At 38.4% G+C, this 26,472-nt stretch overlaps 1 protein-coding gene across 1 annotated transcript in view; it reads left to right on the forward strand.

Annotated features, from left to right (window-relative positions):
• The first annotated feature begins 11,110 nt into the window (after positions 1-11,110).
• Positions 11,111-26,472, forward strand: part of ANKS1B (ankyrin repeat and sterile alpha motif domain containing 1B) — a 793,190-nt gene continuing 777,828 nt past the window's right edge. The window contains exon 1 of the mRNA XM_037513805.2: positions 11,111-11,272. Coding sequence (XP_037369702.2) covers positions 11,139-11,272 — 134 coding nt within the window. The 5' untranslated portion in view covers positions 11,111-11,138. The remainder of the gene's footprint in view (positions 11,273-26,472) is intronic.

Consider the following 26,472-nt stretch of genomic DNA (forward strand, 5'->3'; position numbering starts at 1 on the left):
TAAAATACTGGAAAAGGCAAAAATATGGCAGCAGAAAAGAGATCAGTGCTTGTCCTGCAGCTGGGAATGAGGGACAGCTTGACTGTAAGAGGGCACAGGGAATTTGAGAGGGTGATGAAAGTGTTCTGAAACTTGATTCTAGTGGTGAGGGCACAACTCTAAATCACTAACACTCATACTTTACATTTAAAATTGATGAATTTTATGTTACATAAATACGTCTCAATATTGATTTTAAGTGTGTCTCCTTTAAGCCTCAAAGTGTTTTCTCCTAAAAAGCAAACAAATTATTGCTGATGAAAACATCTAGCAACCCATTTTCTATAAAACATGATTGTCTTTGTTTAATACAGTCATAATATTAAAAACACAGTCATATAATAAGTGATTTGATAGGTACCATGATTTCAGTAGTAGGCTATGAGTAATGGGATTATTGATTTAATGCATTAATAGTTTCCAGTAAACTGCATTTATTTGAAGTTGACTCTTAATCTCATGTAGGTAACAAATTCAGGATGTATAAGTAATCAAAAAATATATTTGTAAAGCCGATTTGGAGATCACAAAATCTATGCATTAAACCTATAGGCATTTTTTAAGGGAAATGTAGGTCAAGTCATTGTGAACAATATGGTCCCTTACTAGCCAGTCGACAGGCTAGTTTACACAGGGAATAAAAAATTATAAATGAATAAATCTACATTCAGTTACTTATTATTTTTCATCATTTCCACCACTATCATCATCACCACCTACTGTTAAAAGAAGAATTCATGTTTTATTTTTTTCTGATTCTGGACCAAAGCACTAGTTATATGACTAAGAGCAGCCCAAAAAAATGACATTTCTAGTAACAAAGAAATGAACACATTGCCAACAGACAATAATGCATTTCACAAATGGTTTTCTGTCGCAATAGTTTATCCAGTAACATTTAAGAGGAAATACAACAATCATCTAAGATTTAAAATAACAGTTTTAAATGTAACAGATTCATTTGATGTTAATTCATACCTTCAAAATGCCATTTATTTTATGAGTGCTGGAAAAAAATTGACTTTAAGGCAACTTAAAAAATTATGGAAGATAAAGTAAATCTGTTTAGACTTGTAAGATGGCACATCTGCTAGATCTTTATCCCAAAACATTTGTGGGCATTAACTGGACAATTTGTGTACATGCACACATGTATTATTTTGCATTGCTGCCAATTATCTACAACTTACAGAGTTGTAAAAAAGCTCAAAGGCAATGAAAGACACAAAACCTTATACGTTCAAATTAGGGAACTAGAAAGATGTACTCCTAACAATGCATAGGTTTCCTTAGACTAAAACTGTAGTCCTACAGTCCTAAGAAGGAGCTCTTTGTTCAGTAGGGCAAACTCTTCAAGTAATTGTATTTTAAGGAAGCTTTATAGCAAACAGTGAAATTATTGAATGATTCATAGAATTATCTTCCTGGGAAAAAATTTCCTGGAGTAAATGTAAAAGTCAGTTCTCGGTCCCTGCCATTGAAGATTCCTATAATTTTTCTATCTACCTAACTCAGGTATATTTTTCTATCCCAGGGAGGGGTTCCGGTGAGGAACCCTATTATTCTCAATTCTTCACCTCTCCATTGTCAAAATAACTAATCTTTTGGAAGCCAAGAAAAAACCTTCTCTTTACCAGATAACTTGAACGAGGGGATGCCTACTTGTTTTTTAGAATCATGACAGGGAGATAACTGACTGAGGTTGAGGACAAAAGGAAGAAAAGGAGGAAGTTTTATTTTGCCACATTCTTGCAAAAGTGATGTATATCCAGTGAAGAAAGTTATTCAATAGTATGAGTTCTAAATGTTTTATGTGGGTTTTGGTCTATTTCATAGAAAAGTAGTTCACCATGTCCCTATCTACCTTAGCAGTTTGACTGTCTTAGTATTTTCTTATATTCATCCTCCCTTAAGTCCTGGAACTCATTAGAATTTTCTCTGTGCTGCCTCCATAACTATAGATACTAGAAAATCCATTCCACCCCCCCATTTTTCTAGACTCTCTATACTTAAAACGCCTTTCTTATGAAGTTGGTTCCAGCAACTACTTTGCAAGTAGATTCCTTCACCTAAAACATGTTTCAACTGGGAATCAAGCAAGGAAAAGCCTTTTTTCAGGTTGCAGGTTCTGTAAATGATTTCTTTATACTTGTTTAATCCAAATCTTAGAAGAAAGTTATTTGAGTGAAGAGATACCTATTTTCCTATTAGCAAATATGATGCTGTTTATTAAAGGGAGAGTTCATAGCTACTACTGACATCATAAAACTGAAGTGGTAAGTTTTTAAGAAAGGTAATTCAATGATTGATAATATTGGAGAGGTCCTAATCTTTTCAATTTCCTGATAGATTAGTTCTCTGCAAAAACCCTGAAATATTCACCTATTTTGTATGTGAATTACATTAATAATATATGGTATTATTGATGTATTAATATATTAATACTACCACAGTATTTTTTCTGATTTTGCAGTTTTACTACCTGAATAGAACATACATATATACAATATTTACACACATTTTAGATTTCTGAGTCAAGCAACTAAACCTAACATTTTGACTCTAGCTTATAAACGAAACCTTGAATAAAATTATTTACAATTGAATATTACTCAGCAATCAAAAAAGATAAACTCATGCAATTTGCAGCAACATGGATGGAGCTGGAAAGGATCATGCTCAACGAAATAAGCCAGAAAGAAAAAGAAAAATACCGGATGGTCTCACTCATAGCAGGAATTTACAAAACCTAAATAAGGGGCCAGGAAAAAGACTAATTATAATGAAGTAAAAATCAAAATCAACAAGCAACTATAAACCAGAGACACACTCTTGGGGGGGCGGGGGGAATAGGATTAAAACGGGTGTGAGAAACATATGGGGACTATAAACAAGATGAAAATCCATATATTGTGCAAAAATGAAAAATGATCTAAAAATATATAAAATAAAATAATTAAAAAAATAAAATTATTTCCAATTACTGGAATGTTTAAAAGACAGAATTACTAAAGAGAGAAAGTGGCTTTTTATTTCTTGATTACTCAAACGCAGTAAAAGAATTAATGGAAGCATTTTGAATTATTTGATTATGTTTCTTATTTATCTTCGCACTAAATCACCTGTGTTTCTAGAGTAGTGATATTGATAACCTCAGAAATTACTTCAAAAATTACTTGTCGAGATTTGAGTAGCATTATAGACTAGCCTCTACAAGTCAAATGACCCCTCTCTCTCTTTTAAATTGAAGTAGCGATCCCCGGCTGCTCCCCGGCCACCGGAGGAGGGTCCCACATGGCGCGCAGACTCCTCCTGCCGCCTGCTGCTCCCCTCAGCAGTGTACTTCGGTCCTTCTGCCTGCTCTGCTCCCCGCTCTGGCTCTGGTGAATTCTCTCACCCTCCCGTGCTTCTGACTGTACCCAGTGCATGTATAAACAAAACAAAACAAACAAACAAATAAATAAATAAAACATGCCTCTATAAAAAAAAATAAATTGAAGTAGCATTGCTGCTGGTGGGAATGCAAACTGGTCCAACCACTATGGAAAGCTATATGGAGGGCCCTAAAGTCTTTAAAGAGGTAGTTGTTAAAATGAGGTGAATGTAACTGGTGTCCTTATAAAAAGAGCAAATTAAGAGAAATGCAGAGGGAAGATCACATAAAAACATAGGGAAATGATAGCCATCTACAAGCCAGAAAAGCAGCCCCAAAAGAAACCAACCCTTCAGAATTGTCAGGAAATAAATTTCCCCTTAAGCCTTCTAGTCTATGGTACTTCATTATGGCAGCCCTAATTGAGTAATAAACCTATAAAGGTATGCATTATAATTCCGTGGACACTGATGGTCCTAGAAGTTTTCTAAGCTAAGGAAGGTCATGCCAGGATTGAAATACGGGTCTTTTGACCATGACTCTGATACTTTTCCTGTTGCGAACCATAATTTGTGGGGTAAAGAGTGCTTTGGAAAGCAGATACCAATGGAGAAGAGGACACATTTAGTCAGGTATTGTTAGCTACTGAGTTCAACAAAATCTCACACTACTCCCCTTCTGTTCTTGGCTGCAAATCCAGACCAGCTTTGTCCCCCAGTTGGCAGACTTCAACCTCAGCTTGTTAACAGGAAGAAGCTGGCCCATGAATATGGAAGGTGGGAGGACTTTGGCTCGTGGCAAATAAATAATTAGTTGTACATGTTTCTTTGTTAGTGTAAGAGAATTTAAAAACATATGCATGCTGTACAAATATAGTTGAAATTAACTTCATTTTTTTCATATTGAGACTTGTTTTTTAAGTTGTTTCATGCAACTAATTCCCACACTGATTCATTGATCCATAAAGTATACTTTGACATTTTAAAAAGTACAAGCTGTGGTTGACTTTTTTGGGTTTTCTTTATAAGTAAAAAGAGAGAAACTTCTTTGAAGTGGGCATGTCAATTCAAAAAATCAGAGACTACATACAAGTGAAAAAGCAATTTAATTATATTTTTAGAAAAAAACATAACACTTTATATAATTTTGAATTTATAAACATTGAGTAACAATAATAACCTTAAATTCTGAAACAAAATTGAGAGATGCGAGTGAATAAAACAAGGTGGAAGCAGAGGTAAAGAAAGATGGCAGGAGGCTGAGACCCCAGGATTTCATTCTGATAAAGTTCCAGTTACCCCCTAAAGAGCAAAATGTAGTGCCATTATTTTAAAAATCCCTTCTTGTATCACCTTTGTGAATATTCCATTTGATAAATTTGATCACATGGTCAAGCCTATATTCAAAGTAGAGAAATGGGGAGAACAGCAAAGTCATACACTAAGGTGTGTGCATATAGGGGTGGGAGTAATTCCTGTCATGCTAAGATATATCACACTCATTCAATTGAAAGAATGAAATGCTTTAGTATATGTGAATATAAATTCAAGATATATATGTATGTATATGTTGAAGAGATGGTCCAAAATTAGTATGTGGAATCCTAAAATAGAAGGAAATGTGGAACTCTTGAGAATATCAAAGCAAGTTTTCACTTTGCAAATCCTGGATAACTTGAACTTGCACTACCTGTTCTGCACAGTAGATAAAGTCTGACACTTACTTAATATGTGAGATCTAATTGAAGACACTTGCATAATACTAGGATCCCAATGTGCTATATCCACAGCAAAGTGTGAATGATAAAAACAAAAACAAAAGAAAAAACAGGTAAACTCTATTGCAGAAAAGGTCAACAGAATTTTTTTTTAAAAATTCTGGATCCTATTTAGAAGAATACTGTTTTGTAACCAAGATCTGGGAATGATTTAGATACCAATGAGAACCTAGATAAGATGGATACAAATCTAGAAGGACATAACTTATTCAAACTGAGGTTATGATGTATAAATAGCTTGGAAGTCACCAATCCCAGCCTTACAATAACAAAAAACTGAAGTTTAAAAGCCTTGACTTTTTTTTTTTAAAAAGATTTATTTATTTATACAAGCACTGGGTACAGTCAGAAGCGTGGGAGGGTGAGAGAATTCACCAGAGCAGGGAGCAGAACAGGCAGAAGGACCGAAGTACACTGCTGAGGGGAGCAGCAGGCAGCAGGAGAGGTCTGCGCACCATGTGGGACCCTCCTCCGGTGGCTGGGGAGCAGCCGGGGATCGAACCTGCACTGCAGAGGCTGCGGGCAGCTTCGCAACCCAGCGCTCAACCGCTGCACCACCGGGGAGGCCCAAGCCATGACTTTTCTTGAACTCATCTGAGAACTGAGGTTGCAGGGCAAATACTGATCCTACATCTTGAAAAGCAGGAGAAACAGAGCCAAGATCAGTTAACCCTGAATGACATCACTGGAACCACAAACTGGTAGGAATAATCAATGGTAATTGTGATGAATTGGAAGCTCAGTGTGGAGCAGTGTCAGAATAAGAAACTCCCAGGGGCAGCAGATTTTCTTTGAAAGCCAATTTATTGAGATATGACTGATATACAAAAAGCTGTACATAGTTAATATATATAACGTGATGAGTTTGGAAATAAGTATACACCAGTGAAACCACCACAATATATGTCATAAATATATTCCTAATCTCCAAAAGTTTCCTTAACTTTTTTCCTCATTTCTTTTTGTGATAAGAACTCTTAAGGTTTTACCTTCTTAGCGAATTTTTTTTTAATAGAGGCATGTTTTATTTACTTATTTATTTATTTGTTTGTTTTTTGTTTATACATGCACTGGGTACAGTCAGAAGCACGAGAGGGTGAGGGAATTCACCAGAGCCAGAGCGGAGAGCAGAGCAGGCAGAAGGACCGAAGCACACTGCTGAGGGGAGCAGCAGGCGGCAGGAGAGGTCTGCGCGCCATGTGGGACCCTCCTCTGGTGGCCGGGGAGCAGCTGGGGATCGAACCAGTGCTACAGAGGCTGCGGGCAGCTTCGCAACCCAGCGCTCAACTGCTGCACCACTGGTGAGGCCCTTCTTAGCGAATTTTTAAAGTATATAATATTGTTGACTGTGTGCTTGTACTGAAACTTTGTACCTGTTGACTAATAATCCTCATTTGCCCCGCAAGGCCCTGACAACTGTCTTTCTATTCTCTACTTCTATGACTTTGACAATTTCAGATTACTCATATATAAGTAGTATCATGTAGTAATTGTATTTCTAGTTTTTTTTTTCACTTAGCATAGTATCTTTCAGGTCTGAATATTTTTTTTGTGGATGGTAGGGTGTTCTTTTTTTAAGGCTGAACAATATTCTATTGTATGTTTATACCACATTTCCTTTATCCATTCATCTGTTGATGGACCTTTAGATTGCTTCCCTGTCTTGACTAGTGTGAACCGTGCTGCAGTGAGCATGAGAGGGCAGGCAGATATCTCTTCAATAGCTTGATTTTAATTCCGTTGGATATATATCCAGAAGTAGGACTGCTGAATCATATGGCATTTCTATTTTTAATTTTTTGAGGACACTTCACACTGTTTTCCATTGTGGCTGCGCCAATTTACATTCCTAACAGTGTATAAGGTTTCCCTTTTGTTCACATCCCCCCAGTACCTTATTTTTTATTTTTCTGATTATTGTCATCCTAATAGGTATGAGGTGATTTTTTTGGTGATTTTGATTTGATTTCCTTGATGTTAGTGATGTTGAACACCTTTGAATGTACGTGTTTTCCTTTGTATGTCTTCTTTGGAGAAATGTCTATTCAGTTGCTTTGTCCACTTTTTTTTTTTAAAGATTTATTTATTTATACATGAACCTGGGTACAGGCCAGATTCGCGGGAGGGTGAGAGGATTCATCAGAGACAGAGCAGGGCACAGAACAGGCAGACTGACAAAATACACTTCTGAGGGGAGCAGTGGGCGAGACAGGAGCGGTCTGCTCGCCATGTGGGTTGCTCCGAGGCCAGTGGGGATTGAACCAGCACTGCACAGGCTGCGGACAGCTTCACAGCGCTGTGCTCAACCGTCTGCGCCACCAGGGGAGGTCCACTTTGTCCATTTTTAAAAGCAGGTGTTTGTTTTCTTACTATTGAGTTGTAGGAGTTACTTATATATATTGACTATTAATCCCTTTTAGAAGTATTTAAAATATCTTCTCTCAACCCATAGATTCTTTTCTTTTTATTGATTGTTTCCTTTTCTATGTGAAATCTTTTTAGTTTGATGTAGTACCAGTTGTATATTTTTACTTTTGTTCCTTGTGCTTTTCTTGTCATATTCAAGAAATTATTCCCAAGACAATTATCAAACAAAATAGTGAGCTAGGAGTCTTCAGACTTTTTTTTTTTAACTCTATAGAAATAGAAATAATTAGAGAATGGATAAAATGGCTATGCATACTTTGGAAATTAAAGATCTACAGCAACCAAATGAACACACAGTCAAGAAAAATTATATTCAAGATGATAGGAAACTTCATTTAATCTTGAACAAAGGCCAAATAAAATAAAGATGAAACAAAGAAGAAGAAATAAGGAAGTATATTTTTATTTTTTAATTAAAAATAGAAATTTATCTCAAAACTAACTTCAATTATACTATTATTTAATGGACTCAGACCCCATTTCATCATAAGCATAGAATATTAGTGCTGGGAAGGGCAGTAGAGACCATTAGACATAATTTCTTCATTTTACTTATGAGCAAACTGGGATCTAAACTGTCTTAATTGGTTCCCAGGATTTTCTGGCTCTTTCCACTTACCTAGATGCAAACTGGATATTTAAATAAAAAATCTGGATTTTTTGGCCTCGTTAGATCTTTGGAAAAATGTTTTCACTTTTAATTTGCAAGTTAATTCCCATATAGGCAAGCCTTTGTCCTCTTCAAAAACGACTATTATGTAACTAAAAATGAAGAGCTTGGGGCCTCCCCTGGTGGCCCAGCGGTTGAGCACTGGGTTGCGAAGCTGCCCGCGGCCCCTGCAGCGCCGGTTGGATCCCCGGCTGCTCCCCGGCCACCAGAGGAGGGTCCCACATGGCGCGCAGGCCTCTCCTGCCGCCCACTGCTCCCCTCAGCAGTGTACTTCGGTCCTTCTGCCTGCTCTGCACCCCACTCTGGCTCTGGTGAATTCTCTCACCCTCCCACGCTTCTGACTGTACCCAGTGCTTGTATAAATAAATAAATAAATCTTAAAAAAAAAAAAAAAATGAAGAGCTTGGAGTTGAAAAACTGACTTTGAGTATCATGATGCCATCAGAGTGCCTGGAATTGTGGAACTGATAGAGTAAATCTTAGAATAAATAGTTTTCCCATTGGGGGTTGATTCTGGTAATGATGACTCAGGAGCTTCTGATGACTACTTCAGCCATGATTAAATGTGGCTTGTGAAAAATGTGATTTTTAGCTATGATCAACTGAATACTTACAGTTTATTCTGTGAAAGGTGTATTTTATTTAAAAGACAACATTAGGAAAGTGGAAGAAAGATTTTCCATTTTGCTTACACTGCAAAATTAGGAAGGTGGAAGGATTTCTATATGCTGTTTTCAAAATGAATTCAATGCTTCTTTAACTCTTGTTTCTTTAACTGGTCTGTTGTCCGATTATGTCAGATCTTATTATTATCACATATAATATCATCTTATCATTAGAACAGATTCTAAAACAAAACAAAAAACACAAGCTCAAAATCTGCTTTCAGGAAGGCTCTATGGACAATCATAATTTACTTAATCTTCGAATCATTAAAATGAACTCTCAGAACACCAAATTCCGTGAATATTTTTATAATATACTTTTGCTGATATATCTCTGAAGATCTTGAAAATTTCTCCAGTTATTAACACATCTACCTACAACCCTAGATTTGAGCATTGGCTTACAGATACTTTGTAGCTGCATGATCTTGGGTTAATCAGTTGCCTCGTCAATGAAATAGATAAAAATGGTACCTATCCCATAAGATTGTTAGGAACATTGAGATAACACATGGAAAGCCCCACTGCAGAGTGCCTGGTTCAGAGTCACTGCTCGTTAAATATCGGTGATAATTATGTCTGCACGTTTTATTTTTTCATGGGGACAGCAAGGTGCATTGGGAAAAGCATAGGTTCTGCAGTGAGTCCTTTTTGGGGTTCAGTTCTGTTAGCTACTTGATGTGTGCAGCATCTCGAGAAATTTAACTCTTTGGACCACGACATCCTCTTTTCCAAAACGAATATGCTGTAGTCATACCCAGTTCACTGAGTTGTTTTAAGAAAAGTCCCTATCATGGTCCTTCCCTCCCAAGTGATTATCAACAAGTTAACATTTAGGAATTCTATTCCAAGGGCAAGGCAAAGCACAAGGTGTCTCAGGACGGTTCACAAGAAAATAAACGCTTATTCTCCACCCTGGCCAAGGAGAGCGTGTAACAAAATCAAGCAACCATGCACAAAGCCTCGCCGAGGATCTATGCAAATTAAAGTGGATCTCTAATCCATGCCCATTTATCTTTTTTTCCCCAGTGTAGGATGCAGAGGAATTCTCAATGAGAGCCCTGCTCCTGGCATTTCTGCAAGCCTGCAGCTCCCCAAAGCCCCACGGAAATATGGGTCGGATGAAAGACCTTAGAGAAACTGGAACGGTCACAAACTGCTCAGTGGCCAGTTGCACGGGAACGAGGAGAAAACAAACCTTTCCTCCCTAACGCCGGGCGCGCCTCAGGCCACCTCCAGGCGGTCCGGGAAGGGCGAGACGCCCGTCCAGCTGCCCGCACCCCGATGCGCGCGGGGAGAGGGACCCCCGGGCCGCCTCGCCAGCCCCTCCGCCGCCTCCAGGGGAGTGAGCCTCCGCCTTCCAGGGGGATGAGCCTCCGGCGCCGTAGCTGCCCCGAGGCGCTGCAGCCCCGACAACTCCAGGGCTCACACGGTTAACGCCGTTCCAAGGAGACTGGACGAGGGCGGGTCCCCGCCCACGAAAACCAAGCTAATCGCAGCCCGCGCCCCGCCCCGCGCCCCGCCCCCGCCCGCGCCCCCCGCCCCGCCGGGGACGGCCGGGCCGCACCTGCCCGCGCGCACACGCCCCCCCGCGCCCGCCCCGCGCGCCAGGCCTCCAGCCGCGGGCGGCGCCCCCGGCCCGGCCCCAGCCCCGCGCCGCCGAGCCCGCGGCACGCGCCCGCCGCCCCCCGTCCGCGCCGCCCGGCCTCGGCCGCCGGAGCCGCCACCAGCGCGGCCGCCGCGCCCCTCGGCCGCCGCAGAGCCCCCCGCGGGCCGGCCGGGCGCGAGGGCGCGCGGGCGCGCGGGCCGCCGCCGCTGCGCCGCCGACCCCCCCAGTCCTCAGCATCCTCCTGCCGCGCCTCCAAAGCACGCGGGCCCCCACCCCTCACGCCCCACCCGCGGGAGCAAGGCCGCGAGAATCCAGGGGAGTGTCTGTGGGGGCGCGTCGCGGCTCCCGGCTCGGCCGGCCCCTGTGCCATCCAACACATGGTGTGAGCCCCATTGTAGAAGCTGCGCCCCGAAGAGGAGAGCGGAGCGCCCGGCGCGGGGCTGCGGGGCTCCCAGCGAGCTGAAGCCCTGGCATTATTTTAGGGTGGGGCGGGGAGGGCCCTGGATTTGGGGGAGTGGGGGTGGGCGGGCAGGAGGCCCCGGAGGGGGAGCGGACTCAGGAGGAGTCGGTGAGAGACTATGGGGAAGGACCAGGAGCTGCTGGAAGCTGCTCGCACGGGAAATGTGGCTCTGGTGGAGAAACTCCTGTCTGGCAGGAAAGGAGGGATCCTGGGCGGTGGATCCGGACCCCTGCCCCTGTCTAATCTGCTAAGGTAAGCGCGGCAGCAGTGTCGGGGTTGCCTACCTCGTGATGCATGGTGGTGGGTACGACCTCCTCCTGCTTATGGCACCTGCAGGTTGTCCGCGATTCATTCTTAAATCAGGCAGGAAAGCAGACTCTATGGAGAGCAGGCTTGAGGCTCCCCGTCAGACTGATGCCTTCGAGGCTTTGAGTAATTTTAAAATAACCTTCCATCAATGCGTCAGGAGCTACTTTTCTCTGAGCTGTGGTGCAGAACTTGTACATGTTGCTGGGAGAAAATCGACCTTCTACCCGCTTTCCATCAATGCATATATATATTTTTTCAGCCTCCAACCCAGCCTTTTTTGTTTTGTTTTGTTGAAGTAAAATTGGCAGAGAAGCTACTGCGTGCATGCAATTACCCTGCAAAAGCCACAGCCTTTGGTGGCTGCTACCTTTTCTTGCAGAAGGCATTTGCTGTGCTGTGGATTAGGATCCCATAAAATGAAGAAAGTGAACCTTGTGGCGAGATGTCATCAGTACAGGGTGTGTGTAAAACTTGATGAGGCCAGTCAGGCAGCCAGCCCCAGCAGTACTTTCAGTTACCTGGACTAGCTGAGTGAAACTTGGCTATTAAATCTCAGGATGAAGGATGCCAGCTCAGGATGGGAACAGTGTGTATGGAATGTGGTGGAGGCCTTTTAATGAGAAGGTGTTGCAGGTGAGACTGATATTGCTTGGGGAATCTAAGATGACATTTAAAAAAATGTCAAGGTCTTTATTCAGCAGGCAGTACCTTAGAAATAGCAGGGTTGATTTGCATATTTGAAAAGCTGTTAACTTCAAAGTTGCATTGATGAGCAAAGGAAATCGACCAGGAGGGAGGAAGCCTGGAGAATATTCACTAGAAGAAATTCAAGGAAATCACTTTAGTTTCTAAAACTGTGGCTCATCATTCATGTCTTCACCCTAAAACATCACGTAAACATCCCAAGTGGACTTGTGACAACATTTTAAAGTGCAATTGATTTTTTTGATTTTTCAAAACTATTTCATGCCACTCTTGACAGTTACTTAATATAAACTTTTGAATAATGCCATTGTGTTATTTGAACAAGTTCTCGTGTTGCATGGTCAGACGGTACTGGCTAATAGGGAAAATGAAAACACAACTCCTGAGATACTATAGTGAAATGAACTTAGTTGAAAAACAGTTGATGGGGTTTTAAAAAGCTCCATATGTGACCATCTGTACTTGTTGACAATGACATTTTATTGGAATGACAGTTCACTTCAGAACAATGAATATTTATGGGACTTTTTTTTTCAATAGGTCTTAGAAATGATGGCTCTTGTGTTTACTCCCTTGTTAAATAATTCACTTTCACACCTCTCCTTTCAGATTGTATTTCAGATTATAGCTCTAATAATTGACTTTAGTCACAGATAATTTATATAAAAGCAGTTTACCTGGTTACAATTTTAAGTTGCAGGTAAAGTAAGTATGTTTACCAGTATACTATATCAGTAATAAAAATGATTCTGACTGGAAACCTATATGCTGAAAGAGACTTCTAAAAAACAATTTCTTTGCAAAAGTGTTGAAGAATTTTTTTGAGAATTTCAGTTAATTTCATTGAGATAAATGGTATTTTAAGGACCTTACAATCAACGGTAAACATCTTTTAAATACTTTCTCAAGGTGCCATTTTAAAAGAGACTAGATGTCAAATTTTAGGAATAAAATACCAGCTACTTAATGTAAGTCACTTTCAATAAAATATCAAAATTTGATCCACAGTGTACTTTTTGAATGAGAGGTTGTCTCTCGCTGATCTTGTCAGAGGTAGATGTAGAAGCTCCAAAACAAGAATTCACACAGAAAACAATGAAACCTAAAAAGCCATATTCATTAGCGTCGTTTGAAGTCCATCAAAACCAGTCAACTTTCATTTATCTGTTGCACAGGTAATAAACAACTGAAACAGTGTCTTGTAAGAAAACAAGAGTTGAAGTTGATCCTTTGCAGCAAATGAAATTTCCTAAAAAGGCGCAGTTGACTTAGTTGTGTCTGTCTCACAAGTGATTATCATCAGAGATTTATGAAACAGTAATGGAAAATGTGGCCCCTGCCCCTTCCAGCATAAGGACACTTTGAAATTTTTAAATATTTTGGGATGAATTGTGGAATAGATTTGGTGCTCTCCCGTCCTATTTATGACTTGTGTTGTGTAATAACAGTGTCAGATCCTGTGCTAAATGCTTACATCTGTCATCTCATTTAGTTCTTCTATCAGCCTTAAGAGGCTGATCCTCATTTCGCAGATGGACTGAAGAGAGAAATATTACGAATTCCCCCAAAGTCACTGATTAAAAATGACAAGGATTTGAAGTTGTGTGATGCAAATTTACTTTATCATGTCTTAAGTCTTACTCATTGAATCGCTTATTTATAAAAGTTTACGCTGTGTGGCAAATTTAGATAGTCTAACTTGGACTTTTTTTTTTGCTGTAATAATTTAAAAATTCTTAAAATTTGTGTTTTTGTTTCTTTTTTTAAAAAAATGTCTCGTGACTGCCCTTTGGGGGATCTGGATAAGAACATTTCTGAAGGTGACTTTGATTACATATTAACTGTTAAATGAGCAATAGCTATGTGGTGGGGAATCAGGTATGTTGGAACGATACTGCAGTTTTCAAAAGGAGATTGATCTTGAGCAGACGTAAAAATCTGTACATTTCACTGTCCTCTTCTATCAAGCAGATACAGTGATAGCACCTATCATATAGGGTTGTCCTAAGGATCAAACAAAGTATAAGTGAATATAAAGCATTTAGCACACTAGTGTCCACCATTAGTATTGTTATTATTTCTCATTAGCTCTAAAGCACTTGATTGTTTCCTAAGCCTTAATTCCTAAGTATTTGTTTCATATTGTTTTGGAACTAAATTTCTGTTGTAAGTTTTCCATTAGAATTACAGAATTTTTAAATGGAAAGGGGCCTTTAATTCAGTTTCTCTTCTAGAGGAAATATCTCTAATATCCGTTACTAATTATTCCAGTCTTTGTTAAAACCTCCAATGACTAGATCCATTTCATTTTTTGACAGCTCTAATTATTAAAAAAATTCTCCTTTTGCTGAGCTGAATTCCACCTCCCTGTAATTTCCAGCAGTTGGTACTAGTTTGGCTATGTGGGTCATCTGCCAGGACAGATCCTTAGGTTCATGCATTTAGCTATATTGATTTCTTATATTTTTTTTTTTGCAAGGTTTCATCAACTTGTCTTGTGGCAATAGAGTATAGGTGATAAAAACTTATGTTTCTGTACTTTTCATTACCGTCTTTTTTTTTTTCTTTGCATGTGCTTAAACTTTGCACTGACCCACTTAAAATATGGTAACCAGAAATGAATAAAATGCACTGGCTGTTGTTTGACTAGAATAGTATATACTGGGACTTAGTAAAACTGTTAAATTGAGAATTAAAAAGAAAACAAGCTACAAAAGAGCATTAGATCCTTTTTTAAGAAAAACTGTGTGAACATCTATAATGTGCATTAAGAAATCTGAAATGGCAAACACTAAAATGTAAATAGTACTCATCTTTGTATGATGGAATGGTGGGTAAATTTTATTTTGAAAATAAAACAGCAGCTATTTAAAACATTATATAGAGAAATTATTTTCTCCCTATTATTGATCTAAGACCTATGTTAGTAGGGGTCAAGATTTTCTGAGCTATCTAATGGCTTTGGCTCAAAATGAGCATATGGTCAATTAAAACTTACAGTTTTTTTTTTTTTTTAGTGACCTGCTAATTCAAAGCTCCCCTCTGTACACTTGTAAAAGTGTTGCTTGAACTTAATTATTCCTATTCCTATTAATCTTTTTTGTTTTAGTCTATACTATCTACCTAGATCCTCTTGACCTCTATCTTTAGTGTGTTTACTTTGCTCCTTTTGGTCATCTGTAGATTTGGTAATCATGTTTTCTAAAACTCAATAGATCATAATAGATTTTGAAGGGCCTTTTCTTTGAATTTGTATAAAATTTAAACATAGTAATCTTCATGTGTGATACTTTTATCATCGAAGCCACTTAATATAACTTAGCTATTTATCTCTAGCACATCCAAGGGAATATTAGGAAGTATTTCACCATTACCTTTCTAAATCAACACTGTGTTCTATTTATCACTTTCCTTTGATTTATCCCTTTAGTACTAAGTCTATAAATTCCACCCAAATTTTCTGAACCATTGATGATGCTTATATGGATGCAAATTTCTTCTACCCTCTTGCATTTTAATCTTCTGAGTCTGGATACCTGTACTCATTTAAAGCAGTTCAGTGTCTCTTGATCTCTGTCTATTTGGAGTTTCTATCATCTCTGAACATTATTTTTTTCTCCTTTCTGGTTTGAAAATGAATCATACTAGAGAAGATAGAAGTAAAATATAAGCTGAGGAGAATCAGATTTTGGGAATTATTAGATGTCATTGGAAATTTTCTTGTGTTTTGAAAGCATCCACAGTTTTTATTTTACTGCAGTAGCAGTGAACTCTTACACCTCTTTTATTTTTTTAAACTTAGCTGACAGGGACATTAGCATATTTCCAGGACAAGTATGTACTTCTCTTCTGTTTGTTTTCATTTATATCCCTACCACCCTCTTTCATCCTTAAAGAAATCTGAGCTCTTCAGAGCTCATTAGAATACTCAAATTGAGTTGCATCCCTCTTTTTCTTCCTTTTATTAAATTATGTGAGATTTCATTTTTATTTAACATATCTTTAATGAATCAGCTGTAAAACATTTTAAAGTCGTTTTATTTTAACCCAAACAAAAATAATTCCCATTTAAAGTGTTTCCTTTTCAAGAAGTCTAGATTATGAATTATTTAATGCCTTAAATAATTTAATTTTTAAATTAAATTTTAAAATAATTTTTATAATTTAAATAATTACTTAAATAATTTAATATTTAATAATATTTAATGCCTTAAATTATTTTTCTCAATGCCTTAAATAGACCAGTATTTATTAAGTGTACTTAGAAAATTCTCATTGAATGTAAAGAATGCAGTTCTCAAGATCCTCATATGAAAAAGCAAATCAATAAGAAGGCGGGGAAAAATAATCTTCTGTCTTCCAAGACAAATAAACCAAAGTTCTTACAAATTTTTGGATTTTTCAGATTCAGGATTTAGTTCGTGAAGCTTTTGGTGATAGGTACAAGGTGATGAAGCAACTTGGAAGTATTGTCATTTTCATAACTACTGGTGCAGTTCTGGGACCAATTACTGCTACTCTGATGTAAGATACTTCCAGGGAAACTGCACTGGTTAAATGGAATAAATCACAAACAAAGCAGTTAAACTGCATGAAAATGTTGTATCTATAAAAATAGTCAAGTTACAAGTGGGTTATCTATTTTAGATAGTAATGGTGTTTGAAGCAGTGATTGCACCATTATGTTCAGGGAGCTGTGTCTGCCAGAGTGAACAGTGTGCCAGCTGCATGATGGGGTGTGAGCAGAGAGGAGAGGGAATTTTGGTATTGACCTCCTTGTCTACTAAGCAGGGTTCTGAGATCCCTCTTCAAAACTGTGAAGCTGATGTGTTGCAAGGAATCATGGCAGCTCTGACTTCTATTCAATCTGTCTATTTAAAAAAAATTCCCTTATTACTTAAACCAGTTCTTTTTCTTTTTTATTAGTTGTATAAAATAACTAATGTCTTAAAGATATTTTTTTATTGAGGTAACATCGGTTTGCAAAACTGTATGTGATTTAGAGGTTTAGGATCACAGCCTTCATGTGATGTTATATCACACTCACAGCCAAGACTTCAAAAGTCTTCTGCCACAGTCCATTTTTCACCACTGAGAATGATATTAATGGTGAGTTTATCATAGATGGTCTTTGTATGCTGAGGTATGTTTATGTGTCTCTCTATCCCTATTTTTTAAGGATTTTTATTATAAATGAGTGCTGAATCCTATCAAATGCTTTCTCAGTATCTGTTGATATGATCCTGTGGCTTTTATCTTTTCTTTCGTTAATGTGGTGAGTTACATTAATTTTTGGATGTCGAAACATCCTTGTGTCTATGGAATAAACCCCACTTGGGGTATGATCCTTTTGAATACATTACAGAATTTCGTTTGTTAAGATTTTGTTGGTGATTTTTGCATCTGTGTTCATCAGGGAAATTGGTCTGTCGTTATCTTTTTTTCCCAAAAAGTTTTGTTTATTTTTAATATTTTAAAATATTTATGTTTTTTGCATCTTTAGTCATTCTGCTCTCAGGCGTAATCCCCATAAAATTACCACCATCAAGACACCTGTGAACCATCACCATATTCTCTTCTGCTCTTTCCTTCCCTGTTTGGATTCCTCTCCCTCCCCCTCCCATGCTGATGCCTCCAATTTATAGTTTGTCTGCTAGTTTTGTCTTTTTCCCTCTTATCCCTTAAATGGTTTTCCTATGTTCCTCCTCTAAGTGATGTAATTTTCTTTATTTTGTGGTGTGGGTCTGGTTTCAGTATCAGGGTAATGTTGGTATTCGTATTTGTAAAATGTGTTTGTGATTATTCCCTCTGTCTCAATTTTTTATTTTTATTTTTTTTTAAGATTTATTTATTTATTTATACAAGCACTGGGTTCAGTCAGAAGTGCAGGAGGGTGAGAGAATTCACCAGATCCAGAGCGGGTAGCAGAGCAGGCAGAAGGACCAAAGTACACGGCTGAGGGGAGCAGCAGGCGGTAGGAGAGGTCTGGGATCGAACTGGTGCTGCAGAGGCTGCGGGCAGCTTCGCAACCCAGCACTCAACCGCTGCGCCACCTGGGAGGCCCTGTCTCAATTTTTTAAAAAAGTTTGAGAATATGTATCCGTCATTGAAGGTTTGGTAGAACTCACTAGTGAAGCCACATGTTCCTGACTTTTGCTTTTTGGGAGATGTTTGAATACTGTTACAACTTCCTTGCTTGTAATTGGCCTGTTTATCAACTTGTCCAGTCTTATAGTGCCCATTTCCAAGTGTCTCAATGATTTTTTTTTAAAGATTTATTTATTTAGTCATACAAGAGCTGGGGTACAGGCCAGAGATGTGCGGGGTTGGGGGTGAAAGGATTCAACAGAGACAGAGTGGGTAACAGAACAGGCAGACTGACTGAAATACACTGCTGAAGGTAACAGTGGGTGAGCCAGGAGAGGTCTGCTGTGCCATGTGGGTAGCTCCCTGGCTGGGGAAGGAACTTGTGCTGCAGTGGCTGCGGACAGTTTTGTAGGTTGCATCTTAACCCTTTGCCACCAGGGAGGCCCTGTCTCAATGATTTTTTCACAGTTAACCTTAGGGTCGAACATGACATGAATGAGAAACTTAGAATATTCAACAGTATGGCTTCAGCAATTTTACCTCTCATGTGACAATATACACAATTTGATTAGTTCATTTGTATACTGTAATAATTGAATTATGCATTTGAAGTAATTTTGGGAAAATCTTTCAAGGAACCTGTTAGATGACATTCTTCCTAAGTACTTAACTGGAAATGGAAACAGAATATACTTCAAATGAGTTAGAAAAGAATAATTTCAACCTGAAAAACCTGAAAGCATTTAACATTTAACACATTATAGTGTGTATTTGGTTTCCACTTTGAACATATTGCAGCATAGTTTTAGTTAATTAAAATAAGATGAGTTTTGGTTAGTCATCACATGTTGATATGGAAGAATATTTTACATTTGAAAAAAAAAAGCAGGGATTTTACACAGTAGACTCATCTGTGTTCCAATTCTTTCTCGTCTGTGTGATGGCATGGTCATGTAAACCATATGTCAGGCAGAGACACATGCCAGTTGAAAACCCAGTGAATTCTCTTAATACAGATCTAGGATCTCTCCGAAAAGTATGGTTTTCTTTCTTTTGCATTAGTAGGACAGCAAGTGAACTCTGAACTCTGCATTTGTGTTAAATCTGGATGAGGCTTGAAATTTCTTTCAGATGTTGTTGATTTACGAATCATTTACATAACTATATAATTTTGGGAGTACAACTTCACACTTCCATAGTACACATACTTCACTCATCTTCCACCAAAACTCCCATGCCAATGCCCTATCATCTTCCTTATTACCTCTTCTCCTCCTCTCAATCCTCTCTGGTAACTATTTTATTTTGATGAGGCTTGAAATTGTATGACATTTGAGAGTGGATCTAAAAGAAATGTATGATCAAGGATAAATTTTTCCTCAGTTGTTCATTTGAACCTATTTCCTATAGATAATGCTTTCTCATTGAACAGCACGTCTTCATGAGTTTGGAAAATGGAACTTTGATTCAGTTATGCTGTAGTTATTTGCTTCCTATTGTGTTGTGGGAGCAGCTTTATTTAAAGTGCTTAATTACTTCTAGCTAAGATGAGCTGAAACATTTGTCCTAGACTTGTCACCACTTTTTGAAGAAATTAGATTAAATCTTGACTGATGAATGTGGACATAAAAAGCCAATCTTGTTTCTTGTCTGCTTGATGTTTCTGTTCCCCATACCACATTTACTTTAACCCTTCTTGCCCAAACTTCTTTTTCTAGAAAGAAAGACTATCCATTCTAATCACTAAAAGTTTTCCTAGGCTCTAGTTTTAGTGCCACCTGTCCCTCTCCTAAGGAGAAGCAGATTTTGTATGAGGAGTAGAGCTGGAATGGCCTGTTTAATGAGAAGTAGACTAAGAAGAACAAATATTGGATCTTAAAAATTGAGGGGTTTACAGCATTTGATTTCATGTCTCTTCTTTCCTACTTACTTCAGCTTTAATTTTTCCTTCAATCTCATCACCTAATGTCATTGTATTTTTCTGAATTTTATACTACCATCAACAACTACTTGTGGGAACTGACAATTAATTCATGATCACGTATGATTGATTGGTAAAGGATTTTAGGAAGAAGAAGCTCTTAGTATTTTAATTTAAAGAGAAAACATAATTTTAGGCCAACGTACCCCCCTCCCTCACAACTTTGGAGCTCTTGTGGCAGAATTGCTGGTGCTGATTTTGCCGGGTTTGCCAGAGAAGGTTGGATAAAGGTGATCATTTATCTTTCCAACTTTTAAGGCTGATGCTGTCAAAGAGGAAAAGGATTTGAACTGGAGACAGAGATATGGGATATTGTAGATTATTGCTGGAAAACTGTTTCTTTTTGCAATTTAGTCCCTAAGTTTTTATTGGATATGTTATATACTCATCTTATGGCATATGGTGTATCATTTGCTGATTTCCAGAAGTTATTCCCTTAGATTTGTAAAATGGTTATATACTCACAGGTGGCAAATGGAATAGAATTGTACAAGATCTTTACTATCTAATAAGATTTGAGATTCATGGGTTTGGGAATCATATTCTTTTAAGTGCCTTTTCTTCTTATTTAAGATGTCATGTTAGAAGATGATTTCAGTGTCTAGGTTATTCCATATACCTATGTTTCACTATATGGGGGTGGGAGCATTTGAAGTTCTGACCCCTGGGTCCCAATTAACATCCGTCCACACTAAAGACTTCTTGAGCCATTTTGAGTTGTCATTTGTTCTCTGTAGTTACTAATCTGCATTTGGAATGTTTAGGTATCATATAAATACGCTAAATAAAGGATCTTATATTTTGAGTATACTAAAAATATCTGCTATATTCACTTACAGAATTGCTCCTGTTGCATGTAACTATTTTACTGCTAGTGTGGAGACTTGGGAGTTAGTGGGCGTGTGTTTAAGAGGACCAGCAGGAATTATGCAGAGGCGTTCTTTGGCCTGTTAAACACCAGCAGGGTAGTCCAGGACAGAGTTGCTTCCTGTCAGCTTGCTTTGGTTAGTGAGGAGATAGTCTTTCACATGAAGGTGGATGGAAACTTTGAAGATGAATTATGGACAATGGCTGAACTATTTCTCATGAGTTTTTTTTTCCCCCATAGGTACATTGTCTACTATGTGTTAGGGTATATTTAAGCTAAAAGTTATGAATCAACAAACCAGCCACTCTCCAAGCTAAACAAGTGAATCAGGATTTTATAGGGAACTGACATCAAAGAACAGGGATAGCAAGCAATGATCACTCATTATTTTAACAAGTATGTGTTCAGTTCCTTGTGGATGCTAACATTGAATGAGATCATCTCTACCTGCTCCCCCGGTACTTGTAGAGTAAAAAAATGTAAAGAAAGCATTAAAATACAAGGTGTATGACCTGGAGTGCTATAGAGAAAGTACCAAACAATGTTATAGGAGTGCTAGGAGCAAGAAGGAGGTGTCCTTAAGTTTAGCTGGGAGAAGTCATGAGGGGAAACTTCAGAGAGGACGTGATTGATTCTTCTTTCAGATGAGTAGGAGTTTGCTAGCCTGACAATTTGGGGGAAGTTCCATTCTGGCAGAAGGAACAGAATGTGTATGTAGTAATAGTGTGTGAAAATATAGTATATAATTTTGGGTATTATAAATATTTTCATATAGAGCATTTTTGAGAGGTTAGTCTAGAGATGGAAGAATTTGGGCAATGCTCTAAGGAGTTTGTGCCCTAAAGGCCATGGAGAGCCAATGACCTTTTTTCTTCTGTTTTTCATGTCAGTTACTCATTTATGGTAATAAAATGATTGTGTTTCCAAAAGTTGTATAAAACATACCACACCAACTCACAACTAAGACATGGAAAGTCTTCTGCCATAGTGCATTTTGATCTCTCATTTAAGAGTATGTCGTAAACTTTTAAAATGTTATTACAAAATCTGGCATAACCCTATTTTAGTGGCATCACAGTATCCTATATATTTAGAATTCTGATATGCCTCCCCCATCAGAATCACCTGCAATTGTTTGTTAAACCTATGCATTTCCTGGTCCCACCTCTGACCTACCAGGTCAGAATTTGTATGTTTGAGTTTTAGGAATATGCATTATGAGCTTCCCTAGGGAACTGTTATGTACACTAAAGTTTGAGAAGCATTGATCTGAAGCATATACTATTAAATAAGAATTCTCTGGATTCTATATACTTGGATAATTTCAATTCATTATAAGTAATATTAGGATGAACATTGTCTACAAATCAAATCACCTTTTCTGTGAATTATATTCTTAGCATACCTAGAAGTAGAATTCTTATTATTAGTATTCCAAATATAATGCTAATTGCTTTATATTCAATCTGCACAACTGTCCTGAAATGTATTTAATGTTAACCCCATATTATATATGGGGCAAAAGAGCAGGAAAATTGAATAACTTGTCCAAACTTACAGAGCTAGTGACTGATCCAAGATACAAAGTTAGGTCCTGCCAATTCCAGATATCTTTCTAATGTGTCATAACGCTTTCTTGTTCCTTTGGGGTCATGTATGTCCTGGTTTATTTTTATTTTTTTTATCCTGGCTTAAAAATATGATAAAAATATAAAAAATCAATGTTTTAAATTGTATATAGAAATGCATTTCCTAAAAAATTATATAGTAACATTTAACTTCCTTCACAGTTTTCAATATTTTTGTTTGTGTTCATTCATATTATAAACAGTATTTTGCTTTACATTTGCTTCTTGATACCACATGAACAGTAAACTGAATTCAGTCCCTTTCATGCAGAAGAGGAAATTACAGTGTTCGTGATAGAATTCATTTAATGAACCTTATGATTCACCTCTTTAAAGCCAATAAATTTGCACTCATAGTTTTTGACTGGGCTTATTGTTAACTGAAGGACCTCAACAAATCTAACATTAGGCTTTGTAGAAAAACCAAGAGACCAAGCAGTTTGTCCTTAGAACTGTCTTATCTCCTCTTTCTGTGCTCTTTTACCCCTTTGCATAGCCTGTCTTCCTTTCTTGGCTCCAAGGAATTCTTTGGCTGCTTTTATCTGAAACTCAAAACTCTCATTTAGTTTTATCCTGTACCAACAATATTAAATCTTTTCTCCTCATGCCATAAGATCTCCATAGGTTTCCACTGCCAGTAGATGGCATAGTAGAAAAGAAGCAGTAAAATGTAATGGAAAACATCAGTCCTGAGTTTGAATGAAAACTCAGCCATTGGAAGGACATTTGACACTAGCACCAAGTTATTTAAGGTCTGGGCTTCAGTCTTCTTTTCTTATAAATTGGGAATAACAGACTCTATTCTGTAGTGTTGTAAGGGTTAGAGATAATTTATATAAAGTATCTAGCAAAGTGCTTGCCACGTGGGAGGGACTCAAAATGGGTATTATATTATTGCTAAGACATTAATGACTGTGCAAGGGATAATTGTATAATTTTCATGAGCAGATGGGAACTCTGGGATATTTGCATTTTAATAAGTAACTTCTTTAGGTGCCTAAAGGTTTTTGTGTTAAACTAAATCTTTAATGGTGTAGGCACCAAGACAGGCCTCAGGGGTAATAATGTCCAATCTTCCTTGATCCCAGACAGTTATTACTCTTTTCTGCTTACTTTTTGGAGTGGTACTGGTCAACAAAGATTTAGCGTTTGTTTCTTCTACATTCCTGACAAAGCAAATCTGAACAGAGAGAACATGTGTTCTGTTGGAGTTGTATGTGCTATGCTATGAGGTTAATGGGTTCTTAACAAGCCTATCATTAATGTTTTCTCTATCTTTATTTTTAAAGCATTATTCATTGACAGATATTTTGAGGGCATATACTGTGTGCTCAGCATGGTGACAGTGCTTTGGAGGATAGAAATATTCTTCTCTTTAGGCCCTTATAAAGTTACATATGAGAGGTAGTAGTTATCTGTGTAGCAGTATCTATAACAGGGTGGTCCCCAGGAAAGGGGGAGGTTCCAGGTTTCCTGCCCCACCCAAGGGGGGGTGGAGCTGAGCAGGGACAGAAGCTGCAGAGTAGACTGAGGAAGGAAGGGAGCAGGATGGGGAGCCAGAAGGAGACCTGGAGGAGGCACATGGAGCCAAGAGACACGTGAAGAAACTGCGCTTGCCTTTTGGTCTTGGACTGGGTGACACAGATGTGGGCGAGAGACCCGTGGGGAGGTGACAGTGGCGTTTTTTGTCTTTATTTTGATTCTGCTCTTTTCCTTCCAGACTTGTCCAGTTGTTTCTGAACCTTTTCTGTGGGTCCCCGCTGGAAGGTGCTTTGGACTTGTGGCAGGCTTTGGGGCCTTGCTCTGGGCCTATCCTGCTTAGGTGGACTTTTACCCATGAGGGGACAGGTAACTTTGGGTGCTTGATTTAGAAACTATATTCTTTGCCTTTCCTGTATTGTTTACCAATTGTATTAAAGTTCCTTCCCATTAAAGTCTCATATGTTTTGTGTTGATGTGGCGGATGGCAGAACCTATTTAGAGCAGGCAGGTTTGCGGGGTCTGGGCTGCCCCTCTCTCTGCCCTGTAACATATCTGCTACTACTAGGGTAAAAAAGCTCCTGAATTCAACTTTTTTTCTTATCAGTCCAGTGTCAATATTTGGCTTCTGTTTTTCATTAGATGGCATCATTTAATCTGAATTTGACCATGAGGCAGGGTTAAGTAATTCTGTAATATTCTTATATAACTCTTAAAATAATTACATAATTATAGAAAGGCTGGACAGTACAAATAACTTTTTTTTGTGATTCATTTTACAGTAACTTGTCAGCCTGTCGTCCCATTATCCCAGAACACTGTAGTCTGTAGTTCCTAAAAAGGATATTTCCTTACACAACCACAGCACAGCTACCAAAAGCAACAAGTTAACGTTGCTACATTACATTCATCAGATCCCATTCCAGTTTTGCCAGTTTGTGTTTCATTGGGATCCAGTTCAAAACTACGTATGGCATTTAGTTATCGTACCTCCTTAGTCTTCAGCTTGGAACAGTTCCTCAGTATTCCCTGGATGCTTTTGAAGACTGTAGATCAATCATTTGATAAAATGTCCTTAAACTTGGGTTTACCTACAGTTTTCTCATGATTAGATTCAGATTATGCATCTTTGGCAGGAGCATCACAGAGGCATGCTGTGTTCTGGTCATTGAATCCTAGTAGGTGGCAAGTGATACTGATTTGTCTGCTTGCTGATAATGTTCACTTTAATCACTTAGCATGGGGCCTGTCAGACTTCTGGATATTACTCTTTTTCTCTTTGTAATAATTATTTTGTGGAAAGGTACATTTAAATGAACCAAATAGCCCATTCCTTACTAAGTTTTCTTCATTTATCTATTTAGGTAAGAATGTGTTGCCTTGGGCAACACCACACTGATAAAGAAACGGGAGTTGTGGAGCAGGCTACATCATGCAGGATGCTGCTAAAGAGCAAGATCCTGGCCTTTTTTTTTTTTTTTTTTTTTTTGATACAAGAGTTATACAGCATCAATTGAGAGGAAGAAAGACAAAAAAGGGGTGAAACTAGAAAAGGTGCTCTGTCATCTGCCCTCCAGGCACTTCTCATCTGCTTGATGACTTAGTATTGTAATTGAGATCAAGCCCTAATTCCCAAGCCAGGGTTTTAATTTTATCAACAAGGCCTTTCACTGATAAGCTTCTGGGGTTCCTTGTTATACATAGGTCCTCAGCCCCCCAGGCATTCCTGGTCCTACCTCTTGATGCATAGCCTTCCCAGCATGATCCAGTTTTGTGCTCTTGTTCAAGTTGAAAGGCACCTTGCAGGGTTGGGCTCCTGTACCTAACTGAAGGGATCATTTTGACCTTGCTTAGGATTTAGAACTGTAGGTAACAAAGTGGTGGCCGAATAGGCCGCTTGGGAGTAGCAGACCAACAAGAATGGACTAATCATACTTTGTTATTTTATCACATAGGTTATAATGTGTTGGTGTTATTACTAATTTGGATGCTTTAAATTGTTCCAGACATAGCCAGTATATGTCCTTTTGGAATGGCTTCTTTGAGTTATCTTTTGGGAATTTCTTTCTCTGCTTCAGATCAGTCATTTCTCCAAGAAGTCATGGTTCTGTTATAGGGCCGGAAGAGGGGCAGCCCAAACCCTGCAAACCTGCCTATTTTAAAGGGGTTCTGCCATCTGCTTTTTTTAGAAAGTGGTACTTTGATGACAAGATTTGGGTACTAGTTGTACTCATTGCTTTTTGAGTGCCACCTCTTTCTGATCCTCTCAGCTTGGAAGTGAAATAAATTTATTTGCACATAGAAATACCAACATTTTTATCGATACCTATCTAAATGTATTGAAAACCGAACTATGAGTTAACGGTGATACCTCCGTTACCTGTCCAACTCCAAA

Source organism: Talpa occidentalis, unplaced genomic scaffold, assembly GCF_014898055.3.
Source record: "Talpa occidentalis isolate TD23 unplaced genomic scaffold, MPIMG_talOcc4v2.1 talOcc4.16, whole genome shotgun sequence".
In the NCBI taxonomy this organism is placed as follows: Eukaryota; Metazoa; Chordata; class Mammalia; order Eulipotyphla; family Talpidae; genus Talpa; species Talpa occidentalis.